This window comes from Choristoneura fumiferana, chromosome 24, assembly GCF_025370935.1.
Source record: "Choristoneura fumiferana chromosome 24, NRCan_CFum_1, whole genome shotgun sequence".
Taxonomy (NCBI): Eukaryota; Metazoa; Arthropoda; class Insecta; order Lepidoptera; family Tortricidae; genus Choristoneura; species Choristoneura fumiferana.
In genome coordinates this window covers 8,378,115-8,399,963 of record NC_133495.1, presented here as the reverse complement: position 1 = coordinate 8,399,963, position 21,849 = coordinate 8,378,115, and the positions used below count along the sequence as shown (strand labels likewise).

General features: G+C 37.2%; 1 protein-coding gene across 1 annotated transcript in view; it reads right to left on the bottom strand.

The window, feature by feature from the left end:
- Positions 1 to 546: 546 nt before the first annotated feature.
- Positions 547 to 21,849, bottom strand: part of LOC141441641 (orexin/Hypocretin receptor type 1-like) — a 110,893-nt gene continuing 89,590 nt past the window's right edge. Inside the window, exons 6-8 of the mRNA XM_074106433.1 lie at positions 7,640 to 7,739; positions 1,878 to 1,990; positions 547 to 790 (exon numbers count right to left, since the gene is read on the bottom strand). Of these exons, the coding sequence (XP_073962534.1) occupies positions 612 to 790; positions 1,878 to 1,990; positions 7,640 to 7,739 (392 nt within the window). The 3' untranslated portion in view covers positions 547 to 611. The remainder of the gene's footprint in view (positions 791 to 1,877; positions 1,991 to 7,639; positions 7,740 to 21,849) is intronic.

Below are 21,849 nucleotides of genomic sequence, written 5' to 3'. Positions count from 1 at the left end.
TTTGCCATCCAGTCGAATAAAAAAAAAAAAATATATATATATATATATTGCGAAACACTATGTTTTGCCAGCAGGCGTACGAATTTTGTTTTCTTTTTAAATAAGTATATCTATATATATTATAAAACGGCTAAAGAAAATGTAAAAAAATTAAATAGAAATGTTCATTTTGGTGTTACGTAACATTTAGAAGGGGGGGGTACAGAAAAATGTTACGGCGCATTACATGGGGGGAGGGGGTGTAAAATCTCCAAAAATTATATTACGTATTACGAGTACATGAACGCCCCCTTGGTACTTACAGACTGAATATACATATTAAACTCTTGGGCTCGACGAACATCTAGCGCAGTTGGAAGCGGAGCTGGAAAACTTAATTGTTCTGGAGCTAAGTGAAGTCCGTAGAAAGGGAGAGGACACCATCACCTTAGATTCGGTCCTTCTGTACTTCTGCGAGGGTGATCAAACATCACAGGATGGCGTAGGGTTTCTCGTTAGTAGGGCCTTCTCTAAAAACGTTGAAGAGAATATAATTAAAACAAACGCTAAAATCTTGACAATCCTTTATTCGTTTCATAATACAATACAAATAACATCAATCTCAAACTATCCTATGTACATCCGTTCCTATAGCCAATCTTGATCGACGACGTGGTGTGAGATCGCTGGTTGAAGGTCAGGAGGTCCGAAGGCTTCCTAAATTTGGATATCAGGGTCAAGGTGGTAGAATTCTCTAAAGCAGGTTGGGTGGAACAGCAAAACAGCTTCCGGAACTCGCGACGGAACTTTCCTGGAGAAGAAAGTTGTGATGAGAAGGTGTTTGATTGGACGAGGGAGATAAATAAGTGACGTAGTCTTTAACTAAACACTTACACCATGGGTACTAGTTAACGGGTGTACATGCTTGTATGGGTAGGTAGACGAGGAAATTGAATCGTGTCGCATACCTGCCAGGGTGGAACCTTTTCATAATCAGTTTCACTATGATTTCTTTGATAGATGTACGGGAAGTCAACAATAACATTATTAGTAGAGAGCGGATTTGAGGTAGCGATAGCGATTACAAGTTTAATATGGATAAGACTATTACGAGTAAGGATTTATTTTTATCAAAAAGGTGCGTAATAAATAGGATCTATTATTATTATTATTATTTTTTTATCTGACTGGATGGCAATCGAGCAAGTGGGTCTCCTGATGGTAAGAGAGCACCAACGCCCATAAACATCTGCAACACTAGGTATAGGTATTATGTTTGAGCTGTATAAAACTCCTTTAATTAGAATAAAATATTTTTCTTTATATATATTTTTTTGCAAGAATAACATTTATTGAATTTAATTATCTATAAGATTGCATTGCGGTAAGTAAGTAATAAGATAAACTGTAAGACCAATAAACAACATGGTATCTTATAAATAAATCTTTCTATGTATCTATATAACCAATCGCACTAGTCATATCCATATTAAACTTGTAATCGCTACTTCAAATCCGCTCTCTAATTATTAGCACAAAGGTTCCACCCGCGTACGCGATTCAGTTTACTCGATTATACATACATAATTATGTACCTAAGTGCATAAAAATGAGCTAAGAGACTTGACGGCCATTCTCATTTTATTGTGCACCTGTCTAATTACCGTACCGCTTTTTACCGCACTAGTGACACGGTAATTAGACTTGAGGGCTCAGATAAATGTAAATGGCAACCATCCTTTTTCTAGATGTGCACTCAGTTGCAGTGTCGTGTCGCTTTTGCATGACAAAAAAAGCGGTGCGGTATTAGACATGTGCACGATAAAATGAGAATGGCCGTTGAGTCTTTTGAAAAACTAGTGTAAAACCTTGGTTGAGTGAACGGTGGACCAGCTTACCGCACATAAAGTTATAAATCAGTGGGTTGATGGCGGAATTCGCGTAGCACAGCACGTGGGACACCAGACCAAACAGAGTCATCTGGTCATTCTGTTTCATGTCCATTGAATACCTGAGAATAGAGATGAATGGTTAATAAATGATTCCGAATAAAAAAAAATATAACCAAAAATTGAACCGACTACAAAAAACCATGAAATTAATTTTCTACCAGTCTGAAGTCGGTGCCTCAGCACGAGCCAGCAGGAGTGGACCTATAGTCGTCTATCTCACCTATGCTACGCACTATATATTGGGCTTCAATCACTCCTGCTGGCTCGTGCTGAGGCACCGACTTCAGACTGGTAGAAAATTATTTTCATGGTTTTTTGTAGTCGGTTGTATTTTTTGTTATAAAAATGTGTGTAATCTAAGATACAATAGTTTAATGTCAACCGCTTGTCACCTTTAACGAAAGATTGCTTTTTCCGATGCAGCGACGTTAATTATTGAGGAGTCCTGGTGCATGACAGTTTAACAACTTTTTAGGGTTCCGTAGTCAACTAGGAACCCTTATAGTTTCGCCATGTCTGTCCGTCTGTCTGTCTGTCTGTCCGCGGGTAAGCTCAGAGACCGTTAGTACTAGAAAGCTGTAATTTGAAATGAATTATTATACATATCAGTCACGCCGACAAAGTGATACAATAAAAAAAAGTAAAAAAAAAAATTTTTAGGGTACCTCCCATAGACGTAAAGTGGGGGTAATTTTTTTTTCTCGACTAACCCTATAGTGTGGGGTATCGTTGGATAGGTCTATAAAAACCATTGGGGGTTGCTAGGACTTTTTTTATTCAGTGATCTGTTTGCTAAATATTCAACTTTGCAAATTTTCATTGAAATCGAATGTGTCCCCTCTAAAATCTAAACTGTTGGGTGAAAAAATATTAAATATTCAGAATGGTAGTAAATATATCAAATTTACAAGTAAAATTATAGCGGCTAAGATTGCTTGAGAATTATTAGTAGTTTAAGAGTAAATAGCAGCCTATGGTATAAAATATACCTAAACTTGGAAGATTCAGTACACAATACGAAATCCTTAGAAAAATATAATTTTGATTTTTTCGTAATGGCTATGGAACCCTATCCTGGGCGTGTACGATATTAATAGTTGATCGCTGGCGGTTCACACTGCCGGCGAGAACTCGCTCTTACATCTTTTGTCGCAGCGACAAGAGCTATAAAACTCGCTGAGCTATAAAACTAGCTCAGCGATACTCGCTCAGCGCTGTTAGCTTGGCGGCCGCCCGGCTCGAGCGAGTGGAGCGAGTAATCGCCCGTCGTGCTCGAACACTCGCTTTTCACTGCTCGCCCACTCGTTTCTCTCGTCGTCGGCGGTGGAACAAGTGCCTAAGTCTATAATTATTCTATTTTAACCTATGTTTGATAAATAAATTATTTGCATTTGTAGAAAACATTTATACACAGAGAGAAAATTACAAAGTAAGCTATAAATATTACTAATGCTGTTCCAGTTCCTCCTTCGTTCGGCCCAATCACTCTGTTTCATCTCATCATCCCATCCCAGCCTATATACGTCCCACTGTAGGGCACAGGCCTCCTCTCGGAATGAGAGGGCTTTGGCAGTAGTTCCCACGCGGGCCCAGTGCGGATTGGGAATTTCACACTCACCGTTGAATTGCTTCGCAGGTTTGTTGTGCAGGTTTCCTCACGACGTTTTCCTTCGCCGTAAAGATCGTGGTAAATTTCAAATGTAATTCCGCACATGAATTTCGAAAAACTCAGAGGTGCGAGCCGGGGTTTGAACCCACGATCCTCTGCTCTGCTCTGTTTCATCTAATTGTACCTAAACATTATAAAGAGCGGATACGTCTTGTTTATATCATAAATACGCAAAGAACAAAGTAAACTGTTTCTGTTAATGTTTAGCCATGGTAAAGATATCGAATACGGATGCGGCAAATACTGAATAAATTAACATACAAGTGACAAAACTGAGATAAGTTATGTAAAAGGATATGACTATGCTTAAGGCTCTACTAAATACGCACAAGAAATTCCTAGAAACATGTCTACTTAGTAAATACATTATAATAGTACATATTTTTTAATATCATTTATTTAAAGACAACAAAGTGGTCCACAAATTGTGTTAGTTAGTATACAATAAATAACTGTGATTTTGTCCTCTGAGCGAGCTTTCACATTATAGGAGTTACCTCTCACTCTAATCTATCAATGAGACAGTTTTCTTGCGCCAAACAGCGGCAAAACCCTTAGTACGGGCTTTTTTGTATTATCATGCGATCAGTCGGGGGACTATGAGCAGATGAGTTGCGTGGTCGATGGCGTGTAGAGTTGGCTCCCCAGCGAGAGACCGCTCTATCTGTGGCTGAATCTTCATATTAGTTGATCCAGTTCTAGGATTCTGCGCCTCTTAAGACGTCTTATCTGGTCAGGCTCAGTACTCACTGCCAGCTGGTTAGGGTGGCATTCAAGTCGCTTCTTGTATTTTGTTGAGTATGACTGATTTTTTTGTTTCACTGTGTTAATCCTTAGATGTTGATGGACCTCTGAATTCCTGATGAACCAGGGTGTGTTGGCAATTTTTATGTATGTATGTAAATAATTTATTGTACATAAAACACGAAAGAACACAACAAAACAAAAAGAGTACAAAGGTGTACGTTTCAAGCGAACATAAACTGGAAAGGAAAACTTAAAGATAGGCGAACAGTAGGTAACTTATGCAAAGTGAGAAGAAAGGACTATGTAATATATAAATAAATACTTACACTAAATAAACAACAATAGGATTTATTATTTAATTGATTCAAATGTTATATATAAATAAACTTTGACGACCAGATGGCCTAGTGGTTAGAGAACCTGACTACGAAGCTTGAGGTCCCGGGTTCGATTCCCGCGTCGGGGCAGGTATTTGTATGAAAAATACGAATGTTTGTTCTCGGGTCTTGGGTGTTTAATATGTATTTAAGTATGTATCTATCTATATAATTATATTTATCCGTTGCTTAGTACCCATAACACAAGCTTTGCTAAGCTTACTTTGGGACTAGGTTAATTGGTGTGAATTGTCCCGTGATATTTATTTATAAAACGACTTTCGGATACCACAGGGGACAGAAGAGCTGGCAGCTTCCTCGCACAACGTATCAGCATTGCTATACAGCGAGGAAATCCTATATTTTATTTTACCACTTGGTCGGCATAATTGCTACATAAATTATCCATGCAAAATGACTGCTTTCTATCACTAATAGTCTGTAAGCTAAGCCGCGACCGCGAACGGACGGACAGACAGGCAGATATGGCGAAACTATAAAGATTCAGTTTTTGCTATTTTGGCTACCGGAACCCTAAATTGACCCATACCTTCCAGTTTAGAATAAATTTTAGTAAAACTTCAAACATTTTTTAATTCGTTTCGTCCATTTTCATCTGTCATTGTTTTTGTATTCACAAACTGTACTTTGAAAGGCAATAAATCCCACATAGGTACCCATTATTCCATTAATATTATAAATTCGAAAGGTTGTAAATATCTTTGTTTGTTTGTAACCTTATCACGCCTAAATCGCTGAAACGATTTAGATGAAATTCAATATGCAGATAGTTCCAGTCCCAGGGAAGGACATAGGATGGTACTTATCCCGGAAAATTGCAAAGTTCCCGCGGGATAACGATAAACGAATTTAACGCGGTCGGAGTCGCGGGCAACAGCTATTAACCTATAAATAAAAATATTCAATCACAAACCAATATTGGGCAAATCCTAATAAACCTTATCACGCAATATGTCAACAGTTATATCTGTTTCAATTATAATACTAAGCAAGTGTCAACAAGACTTGTTTGCCGCCGAGATTAACATTATTATGTGACATTCGAAAAATGTGACTCATGTGTTTTGCTCTATAATGGACACAAGACATAGGCCACTGTTACACATGCTCGTTAGCAGCAAGAGAGCATGCTACTATCGAGCAAATGCTACCTAGTAGCATGTGTGAACAGGACATGCTACTATCGAGCATGCTTATTAGTGGCATGCTCGAGACGGGGGTGGAAGGGGGAAAGGTAATTAGCAAGTGTGAACGCGTTTGCTTCAGTCCATGAGCATGCTCATAAGTGGCATGCTCATAAGCATGGTGTAACAGTGCCTGTAGCTCCAACCAATTTAAGCAGTCGTAAGAAATATTGTTTCACTTCATACATTTTGTAAGCAGGACAAAGGCAGCATAAAATTAGTGTTTTACAATCTAGTGCATGAAGTAAATCTTCGTCTAAGACCAAGGTAATATGAGCCGATTTTAAATTATTTGATTTTGAATTAGTGATTGATTGCGCTACTTTGCGGAGGTTCATCATTATCAATAAACTATTAGGAATTATTTTGCTCACCCGCGACCTTACGATAGCGCCTATGAAATATGGTGAACGATTGTGTTGTTCTGATGATGAATTCTGATAGAGTACGAAATGCGTCAGCATAGTGATGATAATTTGGTTTGTGTGTATTCTTACAGTGGAGGTGGAGGCTAACAAACAAAAGATACGAACCTACATCGATCTTCACCGGTCTGATAATAGAATGAAATGTATTTTGTTATAAATTAAGTATATTAGAAAATATCGTAGGAAAATATATTAGAAATGGATTTGGTAAAATATCCTGGGCAGGCTTTTTTTTTAATTTAATGCAGACAACCCTATATGAACCGCCTATTCACCTATAGGCCGCCTATTGCTCACCTTGTAATTTTAATAATTTGTTTTCTGTATCGCTTACTATGTCTGGTGTACAATAAAGAGTCTTTGTATTGTATTGTATTGTATTGTATGAACGTCTTCACAATTAAACAACGCTTACGTTGATTATACAATTTGTTCTATTGTCTAATCAAGCAAAAGTAACTGGCATCGACATTACTCTTTAAGTATAAACCTGGCAATCCAGTAGTTCGTCTAGGTAAAAAATAGCAAACCCAACGTCTGCACATTCTATAGGTTTTATACTTTAAGTCAGTATAAAATTGTATTATTATCTTGATGATGCAACAAAAATTTACTAAAAATCTTTTTTTTTAAATAATTTATTAGATTAGATTAGATTCAATTATTATCTTATGAAAAAATGCATTATAAATACATGTAAGGTAATTACTTATAAGAAATTCACAAAAGCATCGTCAAATTGTAAACAAAAAAAATAATAATATGATAGTAGCAAATTACAATAAAATGTCAGTTAAACATAGAAATACAATGTTAAATTAGAATAAAATTAAAAATAGGTACAAAATGACTATATCAAATTTAATAAATTGGAACGATCGATCAAATAAAATTAATTAAAATGTCAATGCGTTAAAATTAAATGTAAAATAAAAAATGAGTCCACAAAAACAGGACAAAATATGACAATGATTAAAATAATAAAATAAAATAGCCTGTCAAGGATTTTTTTAGCCGATCCATTTATTTATTTATTATGAAATACGTTTTATTCTATTATGAGACTGGTGAAGATCGATTTAAGTTCGGGTCTTAGACCATTACATCCCGACTTTCAAGAATGATGCGAGCCGATATGCACCAATTGCCCTATTGAATTGGCCTATTGCTTACCTTGTAATTTTTTCTCTGTGTATCTGTTTTCTGTATCGCTTACTATTTCTGGTGAACAATAAAGAGTCCTTGTATTGTATTGTATTGTATTGTACCAAAGCGTACGTACGTCAGTATGGACAGTAGATGGACGGGCAAGTAGCAGACCGCGAACATAATGACCACAGCGACGAGCATCTTGGCTGCCTTCCTTCTGGAGCGCAGCTGAGCTGGAATACGTAAGAATAAAGTCACTACTTTGTAATAATCTCGTATCTAAAATCAATATGTCAACAAAATTGAACTTTGACATAATGGGTCACAAAGTTCACCCAGAAAAATTATCGATTTTGAGGTGAGAGTTTTTTTTCAAAAATACCTAGTGACGATATAGGTAACTCTTTAATGTATTGAACGAGGCGTTACTTTGCGGAGGTCCGTATCAAGGAGGAACTTATGGTTGCTACGTTTATGAAAGAAATGTGTGTTCATGCAGTTCCTCCACCTCCGCACTATAAGAACACACACAAATCACCACAAACCCACATTAATACTATTTATAATATACCTACATAACAATAAACACAGAATAAATAATAAAACAAGTACCTACTATAAATAAATTAGCTAAAAAGCTTCAAATGTAAAAAAACAATTCTGTGGAAAATCTGTTACATAAAAACATCCACTTTATTATACGGAGAGCCCACATATTTGTCAAATGAATGGGTAACGTGGGTGCTACAATAGTAGATTGTTGCACCAAGCAGAAAGTTATTTATTATTGCACCGAGTGCCGATTCAGCCCGAGCGTCAGCGAGAGCTTTAAAAAGCACGAGGGCAATATAAGTTACTTAATGCGAGGTGCATAATTATTACAGGAATAGTAGACGAAAAAAAAACTTCCTCTGAGGAAAGAAATGTCATTAGCACTCGATGATTCCTTTTTTGTAAGTTTACATTCACACTCAAAAAATATCTACGGAAAATTCGCAAGGTTCCCGCCAATTTGTTTTTTTTTTTGGCAGAGTTAGAGCCAGTAGCGGTAAAAGCGCTGAAGCAAGGCTGAAGCGATTTAGATTAAATTTGGTAAACTCATACCTACACACAGTATGAGTTTCGGAAAGGGTAAAATATACCCCGTATAGTTTTTACCCCAGAAAATTGCATAGGTAGTTCCCGCAGGATTCTACGCGGACAGAGGCGCGGGCAACAGGCTAGTATACAATAATAATATTATTTTATTAGTCCTTAATTAAAAATCATCATTCAAATCATTATTTTTGACAAATTTGAGACCTAAAATTGATAAAAGTGGCTCCGAAGCTGTAACGTTTCGTGTGCTCTGCCTACCCCATTTGGGAATACAGGCATGATGTTGTTGTGTGTGTGTGTGTGTGTGTGTGTGTGTGTGTGTGTGTGTGTGTGTGTGTGTGTGTAATTAAAAATAAAGTGACGAGTGCCAAAAGCCATTTAACCAGTTTCTAACAGGAAATTTCTTTTAATGTTTTTATTAGAATTCAATGGTATACCTTCTGATCTGTAGCATCTGTCTCATTCGTTAAAGTAGTAATTTAGCAACTGCCAAAGATATTTCGTTTGAAATGATGCGCCAAGTCTTTCAACTTTGATTTAAACACAATTCGGAGTCCGATCTATTTTAAGCTCCTCCGGCACAAAGGTTTTAAGTTCAGTGTTTAGCCGCATTAATGCGATATTCAACCGCTGTTTTGTTTGAAGTCACTCACAGAAACAGTAAGATTGTTTTTTTTCGAATCTTTTTGTATTTTTTATTTCAATTCCAATTTTTTTGTTACGGTCATCCCGTAAAACCTATATCGATTTGGAATTGAAATAAAAAATACAAAAAGATTCCAAAAAACCAATCTTAATTTGATTGCTTAATAACGATATCTCATGTCCGGGTGAGCGGTTAGTTCCGATGGAGTGCCGAAAAGTTCTCGATGAGGGCTACGGCATAGATGTCGCTAGTGTCACTGCTTAAGTGGCTAATTAAGAAACAACACAAGCTGAGATATGAGGTGCATAGGAGAAATTCGTGTCTGTATCGTTGTCCAGCGGTGGTGTAGCGGTATAGCACACGGCACGGATGCCGAGGACCTGGGTTCTATTCCCAGCGCTGGTCTTATTTTTCTGGTTTTTCTGTGCATCTATATTTCAGTTTGTATTTTCGTCACAGACACAGTACAAAAAAGAGCAGTACACCGTCTTCACACAAACGGCCGGAACGCGAGTTATACCAACGCGCCACGATTTCTCAGCATACCTCGGCAACCATCAGTCGCGATTGCTCCGCGATTACGGAGTCACGCGCATTTATTACGTACCTAATATGTCACAACGATATAAACAGTATTTTTCGGTATCATCATCCCAGCCTATATACGTCCCACTGCTGGGCACAGGCCTCCTCTCAGAACAAGAGGGCTTGGGCTATAGATCCCACGCGGGCCCAGTGCGGATTGGGAACTTCACACGCACCATTGAATTGCTTCGCAGGATTGTGCAGGGTTCCTCACGATGTTTTCCTTCACCGCAAAGCTCGTGGTAAATTTCAAATGTAATTCCGCACATGAATTTGGAAAAACTCAGAGGTGCGAGCCGGGGTTTGAACCCACGACCCTCTGCTTGAGAGGCGATAGGTCAAACCACTAGGCCACCACGGCTTATTTTTTTTTTTTTTCGTTATAGTGATGTTTTTCTAAATAAATATATATAATGTATCTATTGAAGTTATTTAAAATGCGAATTTTCTACACTTTAATTCAACTGAACTTGGCGATACTTCGTAGCTAATTTGTATTTTTCGAATAGGTATACATTGATGAAGCCAAATATAACCTTAAAACATAATACGTTTTGTGGTTTATTAAAAGAACGTCAAATGCATTTTTGTTAAAGACTACTTAGTCCATGTCTGTTTTCCCTACTTTAAATTTCATGTGACATTATCAAATCAAATACCTACATAGTAACTGAAGAGTGACAGTTAATAGAGTAGGCAGCCCTATTCGTTGTGTACGAGCCGGCGTAGGTAATTATATCAAGGACACTGCCGAGACGGTATACTGCTCCTTTTTTATACTGTATTCAAGAAAACTTTCTAGGATACTTACCCTTTTTCTACTTCCTTCAAATAGATACTACTTTATCTAAAAAAACTTTGGTTGAACATGCGGTATACTACTAAAGGACTTGGCCTTTGTTTACACTTATTTTATAGTTCTTTTTGGAGGAAGTAGTTTAATTTGCAAACAATACAGCCTTGGCCAAAAGTATGTGCGTCCAAATTCTATACTTATAACATTTAATTTAGTCCTTTTACATAAACATTTATTGGTATATGTAAATATAAAAATGTAAAACCCTTTTTTTTTAATCTTAAACACATAGGAACCAGTAAAAAATAATTGTTTTCGTTTCGTGCAAGAAAAAAAATATCCTTTTAATATGCCCACATGTACAATGCCCTTTTTCAGGCTGTAGCCACAGACGTAAATTTAGCTTCATAGACGATTAATTACTACGGTTACCAGTGTATCTTATAAGATACATAATTTTAGATCATCTTTTTTCATTTTTTTAAAGTTATTTTTGTTAGCTCTACAGAATCCAACGAGGCTTGAAGTACAATTGACTCACCTTTCCAAGTTTAGGGTTGCACAATGTACTTACTATTTCCAACTATTTTGGGGGTAAAATCTGCAATTTCTAGAAAGGTGATTCGGTCTATGTCCTTCTTTCCGTGGACCCTTCACATAATATCTAATTTTTGTATATGGGTATCAAATGAAAGTTAATAATTAGCCCAAATAAATATGTAGTACCTGGGTGACCGAGCTTTGCTCGGGCTAAAACTCGATTACAAGTTTTTCCAGAGATAAGACCAATCTAAATCGATTTGCCATCCCCGAAAACCCCCACACACCAAATTACATCGAAATCGTTGGAGCCGTTTCCGAGATTCTGATTAATTATCTTATATAATATATACAAGAATTGCTCGTCTAGAGGTATTAGGTTAGATGGATAGATGTTATAACACTTTTACACAGGAAGATCAAACGTTAAACTATAGTCATTAATGAGACCGCTCCCCCGGCGGTGGAAACTGTGCTACATACTCGAAATGCGAAAATACTGGCAAAGCTCTTTCATCTCCAAGTTTGTTTCTACTAATAAGGATGTTACACAATTTCTGACTACCTGACCCTCGTTAACGAGTCCTTACCCAAGTACAATTCAAGATTACAGGGCACTAAAAATAGAAACCCTTTCACGCCTCACGCAATCTTTACTTTACTACATACAGGCGACTAATACGGTATTTGACTATTTTGTATATGTTTTATAAATTAAAACTATACAGTGCCTGTTATCGAACAGAAAAACAATTTTTAAGCTACCTTTACAAATAACAAAGTTATAAAGGTTTGAAATTCAAGATTAGACAGACTAAAGGCATACTGGCAAGTGACGTCACACGCCAGTACCGCCATACTTGATGCATAGAGAAAAGCGTTTGAGAAAGAGACAGGTATATAGATTTTTCAAACAATCACTATAAATCCAATTGTCAACTGATTTAAATTTTCTCTTCGCTAAACACTATCTGTATATCTATATTTTCATAATAATATCAAGATATGGCAAAATCAGGAGTTTTCAAATACCGTATTGTGTGCTTTAAAGAAAGAAAGAAAGTTTTATTTTGGCTCCATAAATACCACCTAAAACTAAGACTAAAACTAGCACTAAAACTATGTTACTCGGTGACACTGCAGGATACCAAAAAGGATCTCCACTCAGCATGGCTTTATGATGCCGTGCCTGAAGTCTCAAGTGGTATCCTAATGTGAATAAATCAAAATTTATTTAATAAATTTAATTTTTAAATGCTTTGCTTTAGCTTGCGTTTATTTATTTGTTTGGGTCAAATCTTGGAAGCTTAATTTGACTTACTCCCAGCGCTCCAATTAACTTTTGACATACTTGTTTAAATTTGGTGACAATACAATAATCTGTTAGTGACATCTTGGTGTTTCTGCCAGGATTGTCTCCGCAGGAGGGAACTCGTCAACAGTACTGACTTGAAATTTGGTACGGATGAGCAGTTTAAATGACAATGCAAGTACAGTTAACAAAAAGTACAGCCAGCAAAAGAAAGCTTGTATTAAAAATGATTTTTAACAGAAACTTATTTGTTTTTAACTCTTATTTTTTTCACGAGTTGTTGGCGTGAGTGATATCACTCTTTGATTAGTTTTTAGCCTAAATATAGCGTCATGTATGTCTTGTCTTTTTTCCATTGTTATATTAATTGTGATGTTTTTTATGACATTAAATAAATGTATTGTCTCTCTTTGTAATTAATACGCTTTACTGCACGTCCTGCCTATCGCAGCGAGAAACACGGAGACCAAATCGGACCGGTAGTTATTTAGGTATTTATATATCTTAAAGAATTATCATAGCCTATCCAACAAAGAAATCCTGCCAGCTTTTTAGGCATAATGCTGTCCTAGATTTAATTTACCTAGTTATTTATTTCGTCTTTGGCGTTTCAGAATATATCTAGTCAGATTAATTTGAAATCATTTTGGTGTTAGATTTTGATATTTTATGATTTTTTATTAATTTAAAATAAACTGCATACATATTTTTTGGTCGCACCTATCGCGTAACTTTCATGTTGCTTTCAAGCTTTAGCCACAGCAAAGATCATTAATCTACTTCCATTCCATCCATCCCAGCCTATAAGCGTCCCACTGTTGGGCACAGGCCTCCTCTCAGAACAAGAGGGCTTGGGCCATAGTTCCCACGCGGGCCCAGTGCGGATTGGGAACTTCACAAGCACCATTGAATTGCTTCGCAGGATAGTGCAGGTTTCCTCACGATGTTTTCCTTCACCGCAAAGCTCGTGGTAAATTTCAAATGTAATTCCGCACATGAATTTCGAAAAACTCACAGGTGCGAGCCGGGGGATTAATCTAGTTAAAGTACAAATATTATCTAGTATAAAATGTGAGCTAAATGGTTGTCTTTTTTCACTAAAAACAAAAAATATCACCAATTAGAAATAGCATGTGGTATAAATACGTCAGTTGTCTACAGAAATAATCAAGGTCTACTTAAGAGAAGTCTCTTCGTTCCATTCTCCATACAAACGTAGTCCCGGTCTCATTTGAAAACTAGGCAACAGAAATATATGAAATTTTGTAAGTATGGACTAGACGTATCTATGCCTGTGGTTTTTCAGATTTTCATATAAATGTGTAATATCAGAATTACAGGAGCTCAAAAGTCGACAAAAAAAAGATGACAACTTTGCACGAGAATTACAGACTGATAAAGCATTTTTACAAAAATCTAAAAAACTACAGGCATAGAAAATATAATGAATATCTTGATTGCAAAATATCATTGATTTCTGTGCTATACTTTTCGTATAATTTCGTATCTTGAAAAGCCTACAGCTATCTCGATATAAATTACGGACGTGGTTGCGGAAGGCATGGGGGGGGACGGCTGCGAGCGCTTATGTCACGAGCGATAAAGACAACAATATCCCATTCGAATACCTAACGCGGCCGCGCGGCCGGCAGTGAAACTGCTCTTAAACGGTAGCTTGAAATAGCCTGTCATTTGTCATGACCTTTGAATGAATCGATGAGTAACCAAGCTTTGTAACTACATATGTTGTGGTTTAATGATAGACATTTATGTAGACGGCTTTATTTAGAGGCACGCTTGGGCAATTTGGGAATAAGTAAAGGTCCCTACTAACGATCTTCCACTAATGCGACGATCATTTCACTGATAATTACTCATCTGTAATTTAAATTTTAAACGATTGACGACCTCATCATCCCAGCCTATATACGTCCCACTGCTGGGCACGGGGCTCCTCTCAGAGGGAGATGGCTTGGGCCGTAGTTCCCACGCGGGCCCAGTGCAGATTAGGCACTTCACACACACCATTAAATTGCTTCGCAGGTTGTGCAGGTTTCCTCACGATGTTTTCCTTCACTGTAAAGCTCGAGGTAAACTTCAAATGTAATTTTGCACATCGTCGGCCTAATTCGTTAACCTTCAACACGAAAACCTGCTAAATACTATTTTTTATTAATTTCCTGTGATTTGTGTAAGATATGCTGTTCATTATATCTTTAAACTATCAAGTTTAGTCATGGCTAAAAACGAGATTTTCAAAATGTTGATTAGTTAACGATTGAAAATTTTATGCAGTTTTCTCAATGACCTGTAAACTTAGTCCAAACGGACTTAGAAGGTTAACGAATTCGGCCGACGACATGAATTTTGAAAAACTCAGAGGTGCGAGCCGGGGTTTGATTGAACCCACGATCCTCTGCTTAAGAAGGCCATAGACCAAACTACTAGGGTAGGGCCCCACGGCTTCATTCGGATTGACGACCTATTAATATAAAAAAGAGTGAATATTCATTCGTGATAACAAGGAAAAAAAATACGCATGTTACGCAATGAAGAAGATGACGATTAATTTATTTGCCAACATGAATAAAATCGGCATATACGAAACTCGAAACTCGAAGTTCGTGTCGTGCAGTCCCTCTGACACGTATACTATTTAATACGAGAGCGAGAGGGACCGCATGACACGAACTTCCAGTTTCGAGTTTCGTAGTAGCCCTGTACCCTAAGTGTAAGTTTTGGGTTACAAAATACGTCTCGATCGCGTTCGCGTTAAAATCTTAATTGGTATGGAAACACGAACATCGCAAATGTTCCGCTAGAGGCGCTGTTCGTGTTTCCATATAAATTGAGATTTTAACGCGAACGCGATCGAGACGTATTTTTTAACCGAAAACTTACACTAAGGGTACTTTCAGACGGTTGGTAAAACTACTCGTCTCGTGTAATGTCTGTACGCTGTGAACGGTGCAGGCTGAAAATCAGCGCGGTGAAGCATAGTCCTCACCGCCCGTGCTGAGCCTGAACCTTTTGCCTCATAGCTGAGCATGTACCTTTTCATTAATATGTGGTTCATTTTATGAGCAATAAATGTTTTTTCTTTCATTCTTTCTTTCTAAACAGTGGATGACACTAGCACAGGACCGGACAAAGTGGCGTGAAAATGAAGAGGCCCTTAAGGTAGGCGTCCACTTGTCCGCATCGTACGTTTCGGACGTATCGGATTTGTTGCTTTGTATAGAAATGTGCGATGCTTACGATGCGGACAGGTGGACGCACTTATATGAGTTTCTATACAAAGAATACTACGATCCGTTGCGTGCGATGCGTCCGATGCGTACGATACCGACAAGTGGACGTTTACCTTTAAACAGCAGGGGGTGGATGTGGGCTGTTATGGTTGATTAACTGACGAATAAAATAAGACAGGCACACAGAATACAATAAATGATAACCAATGGACATTGGACACTACTAGATGCAAGTATGTATACTTGTTTTATTTAGATACCTTACTTAGCCTTAATTATAAGTATTAATTTTATGTAAACCTCTTAAATAAAATAGCATATGTATAGTTAATCAATGTAATTAATTTAAAAATTGCTACGCCCCAACAGGGCATATTTTTTTCAATTACCCATGATATAAAAATCCGGCAATGAAGTCCCAGGATTTTTCAAAAATCTCGGGGGAATTCTCTTAAACTATATCGTGATTTTCATTTACATGCAATAAAGAAATCCCGTGAAAAAGCTATGTCATTAGAATTCAGTGCCCTTAGTGTTAGTTTTCGGTTACAAAATACGTCTCGACCGCGTTCGCGTTAAAATCTCAATTTGTATGGAAACACGAACAGCGCCTCTAGCGGAACGTTTGCGATGTTCGTGTTTCCATACAACTTGAGATTTTACGCGAACGCGATCGAGACGTATTTTGTAACCGGAAACTTACACTAGGGGTACAGGAGACTTTGCGCCGCGCGTTTTTTAAACGCACCGACGACACGCGTTTCTTACCGTATAGCAGCCATAAAACGGTATCTGCATTGACGTGGGTATTTAGTTTATTTCCGACCGCAACGTATCAATCACGTTCTCATTACAAGCTGAGTAGGTACGTTTGATTTATTTCAATGAGTTTGAAATATTTCCCGTTGAAAGCTGCGCGTCAGAGAAACGTTAGATAAATCGTTCGTAAGTCAAACTTCTGTTTCGTACTCCTGAGTACCATTAGTTATTTCCCTTTCGTGTGTGAAAATTTTGATGTTAATTACATTTTTTGGTTGTGGGCCAGGCTAACTAAAGGATTCATAAGTATGAATCAAAAATATGGAACTAGCTTCCTGGGACAGCCATTGACACAGACAGACAGACAGACAGACACACATAGCGGTCAAACTTATAACACCCCTGTTTTTGCGCCGGGGGTTAAAAAACGTACCTATCAGTGTTTCAAAGAGCTGGCAACGCACCTATGATACGTCTCGTGGTGTGGGTGTCCATGGGCGGCGGTGATTGCTTCCCATCAGGTAACCCGCATGCTAGTTTACCCCCTCTCATATAAAAAAGTACTACGGCTTTATTTGGAAGTAGACTTTACTTCACTTTGAACGCGTATACTCCCTGAATTCCGGGACTTTGCTGAATTCCATGGAAATTCTCAAAATTTACTGGAAATATCATTATTAATAAAATACCCGTGGAAAATTTGTGGTCTCTAATCCTATCTCTTGAAATTTTGGTTTTATCCCGATCTCGCGGTAATATCGTGATAAAAGCGCCTCTGTTCATTCCAGATGTTCCAGTGTTTACACACCAAATTGTATCATTTAGGGGCTGTTTCACCATCCATTGATTAGTGTTAACTAGCGGTTAGGTGTGATGCCGTCTCTATTTATTGTTTTGTTCGAATAGACGGAGACGGCATCACATTTAACCGTCGGTTAACGCTAATCAATGGATGGTGAAAGAGCCCCTTAATAATACGATATCATTTAATAATATTGTAAATCTGGTTAAAAGAATATACCTCGTTGAGTTTCTTGCCGGATTCTTCTCGACAGAAACCGCTAAGGTAAATACTTTAAAATATAAAACATATGTACTTTAGTTTCCTGTTAACCTTAGCGGTCCCCCGACATCGACGGCGCTTAGATAAAAAAATATTTCTAGATGCTTATACTAAATTAACTTAGGCTAATTTTGCGGGAAATCAGCATAGTCCCCGCGGGATAGGGATAAACGAATTCTTCGCAGATGAAGTCGCGGGCAACAGCTAGGTAGTGCATAATTAATTTTTACTTTTTAGTTGTCCTTTTTGGCGGCGATTTTTTGTCGGCGTTTTTTTAGCTACATAGATATATATCTCGACAGTGCCCTTCTTTTACTTTACACAAGCTATTTACGTAACATATCCCAATTTTACGTTGCGTGTTTTCCAAACACGCAGTGGCATTGTTTAGCCACAGAATAGCATATAATAGTTACCTACTATTATATACTTAATAGGGCTGGCGAACTAATGGCACGCGGGCTAGTTAAGGCACGGGATACAATAATTCGGACACGTCACTGATATCGAAAAACACGTACATACCTTAAGGTCGGGGTACTTTGGCCACGAAGGCTTACTTTGGCCCTTGGATATAACTCGGTCCTGGTTTTATTATTGCTTTGAGAATATAGCTCTTTGCCATGTGGCAGGGTGGTGGTGGTTTTCATTTGGGCCAAAATTTATTTATTTTAATAACCTGAAATGGGTCAAAGTACCTTGCGGTACTTAATTAATAGCAGTTTTATACCTACTATGTATATACAAAAATCTATGATGGCACGTCATAGTGATTTTATTATGTTTTTCATTAAAATAGGCACATTCGCCCATAAAAGGTTCGCCATCCCTGTACAAGTTTAGCATAGTTTTCCCAATAAACCGGTTCACCTGGCCAACACCATTTTGCATACATATTGGATTGTCGCGGTGTCACATCATCTATCATACCTTTATTCTAACCTTTACCACAAACCTTTACCTTATCATGAAACTGGTATGATGATATTTCCAGCCTTACCTTTTAGGTAGCCATATTGCGGAATTTCATTGGAACTAATTTCTTACACTGGCAATAATTGTAATGATTGTCAGTGTCACTGTGGCGGTTTCTTTGAACAATAACAAAAAATGCCCAAAAACGATTCGTAGTCAACAACGGATCAATGTTAATAATGTTTATAATAAACTACTGAAAAAAAACGCTTGGGGAATGAAACTATTTCACTACAAAACCTTTCCAAATTAACATCAGAGCTAACAGGTAAATGTTGTAGACAAGTCAAGATGTCATTGTAGTCTGGTTATCATAAATCGGTTCTTTATTGACATATAAATAAGAACAATAGCGCCCTCTTGACACTAGTCATATATTTTTGGTTTTACCTTTATATAGATAGATAGATAGAATAGTTTATTTCTGCTAAGTTTCATTTTTCATTTACATTTGTTGTGCCAAACTACAGAGCAGTTTATCGGCACTTTAGCTCTTGGTTTATAAAGTTACAAATCACAAGTAACGCTTGTGTTATGTTATGTCTTAAGACTATATATTTTTTTGTTTTTGTACTATTAGAAAAGACCGACATTTTAAATTAAAAGCATGCCATTATACCACGATTTATCATTAAATAATTAATATTTTAAGTATATATAAAGATTTTTTTCAATTTTAACTTAAATATATATGTTTTTTAACCCCCGACGAAAAAGAGGGGTGTTATAAGTTTGACCGCTATGTCTGTCTGTCTGTGGCACCGTAGCTCTTAAACGGGTGGACCGATTTGAATGCGGTTTTTTTTATTTGAAAGCTGGTTTTCTAGCGATGGATCTTAGACATGATTTATCAAAATCGGTTCAGCCGTTTCAAGATCATCAGCTCTTTTGTTCGCTGCGGTAGGAATCTTAGACGCATAATGGATATTTACTTTACTTTCAAACATATTTGGGGCCTAAAATTTGAAACACCCATGTATGCTATATAACTATGCAAGATTATAGAATTCTCGGCCTGATGCTGCAGCCAAGATATCCAGCACAATAGTACACTCTATAAAAAATAATAGCACATATGTCGTGTTTGGATTCGTTTTGATCAGTAATTGATTCTACATACAATGCAGTGGTGGCAACACGACGAGCTGATGCTGCAGCCAGGATATTCAGCACACCAGTATACTCTTGAAAAAATAATAGCAGATATGTCGTATTTACCTTCGACTGTCCGTATACCTCCGTAAGTACTTGATTAGGTTTTCCAATTCGCTGCCCGGAAATTTAAACGTCTCACATTTCAGGGCAAGCAATCTCCATAAACGATTTACTAAAGGCAATGAATGACGACGGTAAGTTAATATTATATATTATAGGGCCTAATGGGACTTAGATAATTATATTATCAATAACATTCAATTTGAACATGTAGATTTAGAACTATTACATGCTAAAGTTATTCAGTTTTGTCACCTCCTTTTTTGAAGTCGGTTAAAAATATGACAGCCTGCAAAATTAAACTCTGCGTTAAAAAAATTTTCAGTGTCATTTTGAGAGATGACAAATTTTGTTTAATGACAGCCTCATTCTCTAGGTACGATTGGCCGTTTAGATGTTTGGAGGTTTGTTACTTAATCACGCAATAATGGTTTTGTTCATGTTTCGTCACAGAATCATGTTAAATATTCATTAAAAAAAAGTGACGAACATTTAAAGTAATACGACTGGCCGATTTTGCAGGTCTAAGCTCCGCTCTGCTTCCGTGGGACACACCCTTAACAGAGGAAGCATAAGAACCAATCAATTACCTACTCACTTTTTTTCGTTTTTTTGTCGCTTGTCGTTATGATATTTTCAAGATAAAAGGAAACCATTACTCAAAAGGCAGGTAATAATTTCAACCTGTCACTCTATAAAACAGATAGTTTTTCCTCATCATAGCGTAATGTTTGCTTATGTTCGGTAGGTTACCCATTTTTTTGGGTTCCGTAAGAACAAGAAACTCTTACAGTTTCACCATATCCGCCTATATGTGACTTAGGGGTTTACTAATGTTTCGGCGAATAACGTTTGGCAACCTGTTTCATTTCGCAACTTTTCATTTCCCAACTGTTTAATATTTCTGAAACTGTAAATATTTCAGTATTTTTATAAAACTAACCTGACCTAACCTAAAGGGTTCTACACGACGGCCCCGAAAATAAATCCTGAAATATTTACAGTTTTAGAGTTTGCGAAATGAAAAGTTGCGAAATGAAACAGGTTGCCAAACGTTACGTTGCGAAAAGGCAGTACTCGGTGACTTAGGTTAGGCCGAAGCCAGATGAGCGTATTTTTTTGGTTTCATACAATGTTTACCTACCTACTCATTTTGAGTCGCTGTGTGGCACAAACCCAACCGGACTTTTGTATAAAACCGAATGCAGCAGAAATTACGCGGCCAAAAATATGCGGCTCACGATTCAAAACAATTACGCTCTTCTGGCTTCACTAGAGTTCTAAAAACCTGAATTTTGTATAGCTACAATACCTACAAAGTAAGTATATAATAGTAGATTGTACAACAAGAGCATAAAACGAGCCATTTTACCAGAGACGTTCATATAGCCACTCGAGCCGGTACGGCGAGGGTGGATAGACACGTCGAGAGCAAAATGGGATTAATGCTCGTGCTCTGCACTACTTTTCACTTCGATGGCGAGGAAATGAAATAGCAACAGTGAAAACAATTGTTCACTTACTATGTAACGTTTATTGTTCATGTTTAGTTTTTTATAAATTAAAAATTATTAAAAAATGTATGCACAAACTTCTTTGTTTGTGGCTTTGGCTGTTTACACCTGATTGCCTTGGTCTTAGACGAAGATTTTATTTTATGCACTAAAGCATAAAAAGTACTTTTATGTCGCCTAGATCTAGCATAAATACGAACTTTACGAGCATGAGAAGTGGGAAAGAAACTGAAAACTTAATAATGTAGGTAGTAGTTTGTTCAGAGTCGAAAGGAGGCTTACAAGCAATTTCGGATTCCGTTTTGAATAATACCAATGACTTATTCAAGCTCGCAAATAGCAATGTTTTTACCGCAATTAATATCCAATTTAACCTTCGTTTTGTAACTGTAGTTTATAGTTGTTAGTTTAATGGGTTTTCTATCAATTTGTTTGTTTCCCGTGATTAATGGAATGTGCGTAATAGAAACCACGATCGCTTTTTGTTTTCGCCGTTCACAAAACGCCACAGAAATGTTAATGAGGGCTATCGTTTTTTGTCTTTCTAGATGGCGCCACTGTTGCGTGAGGTTTTTAAGTGTGGCTTTCA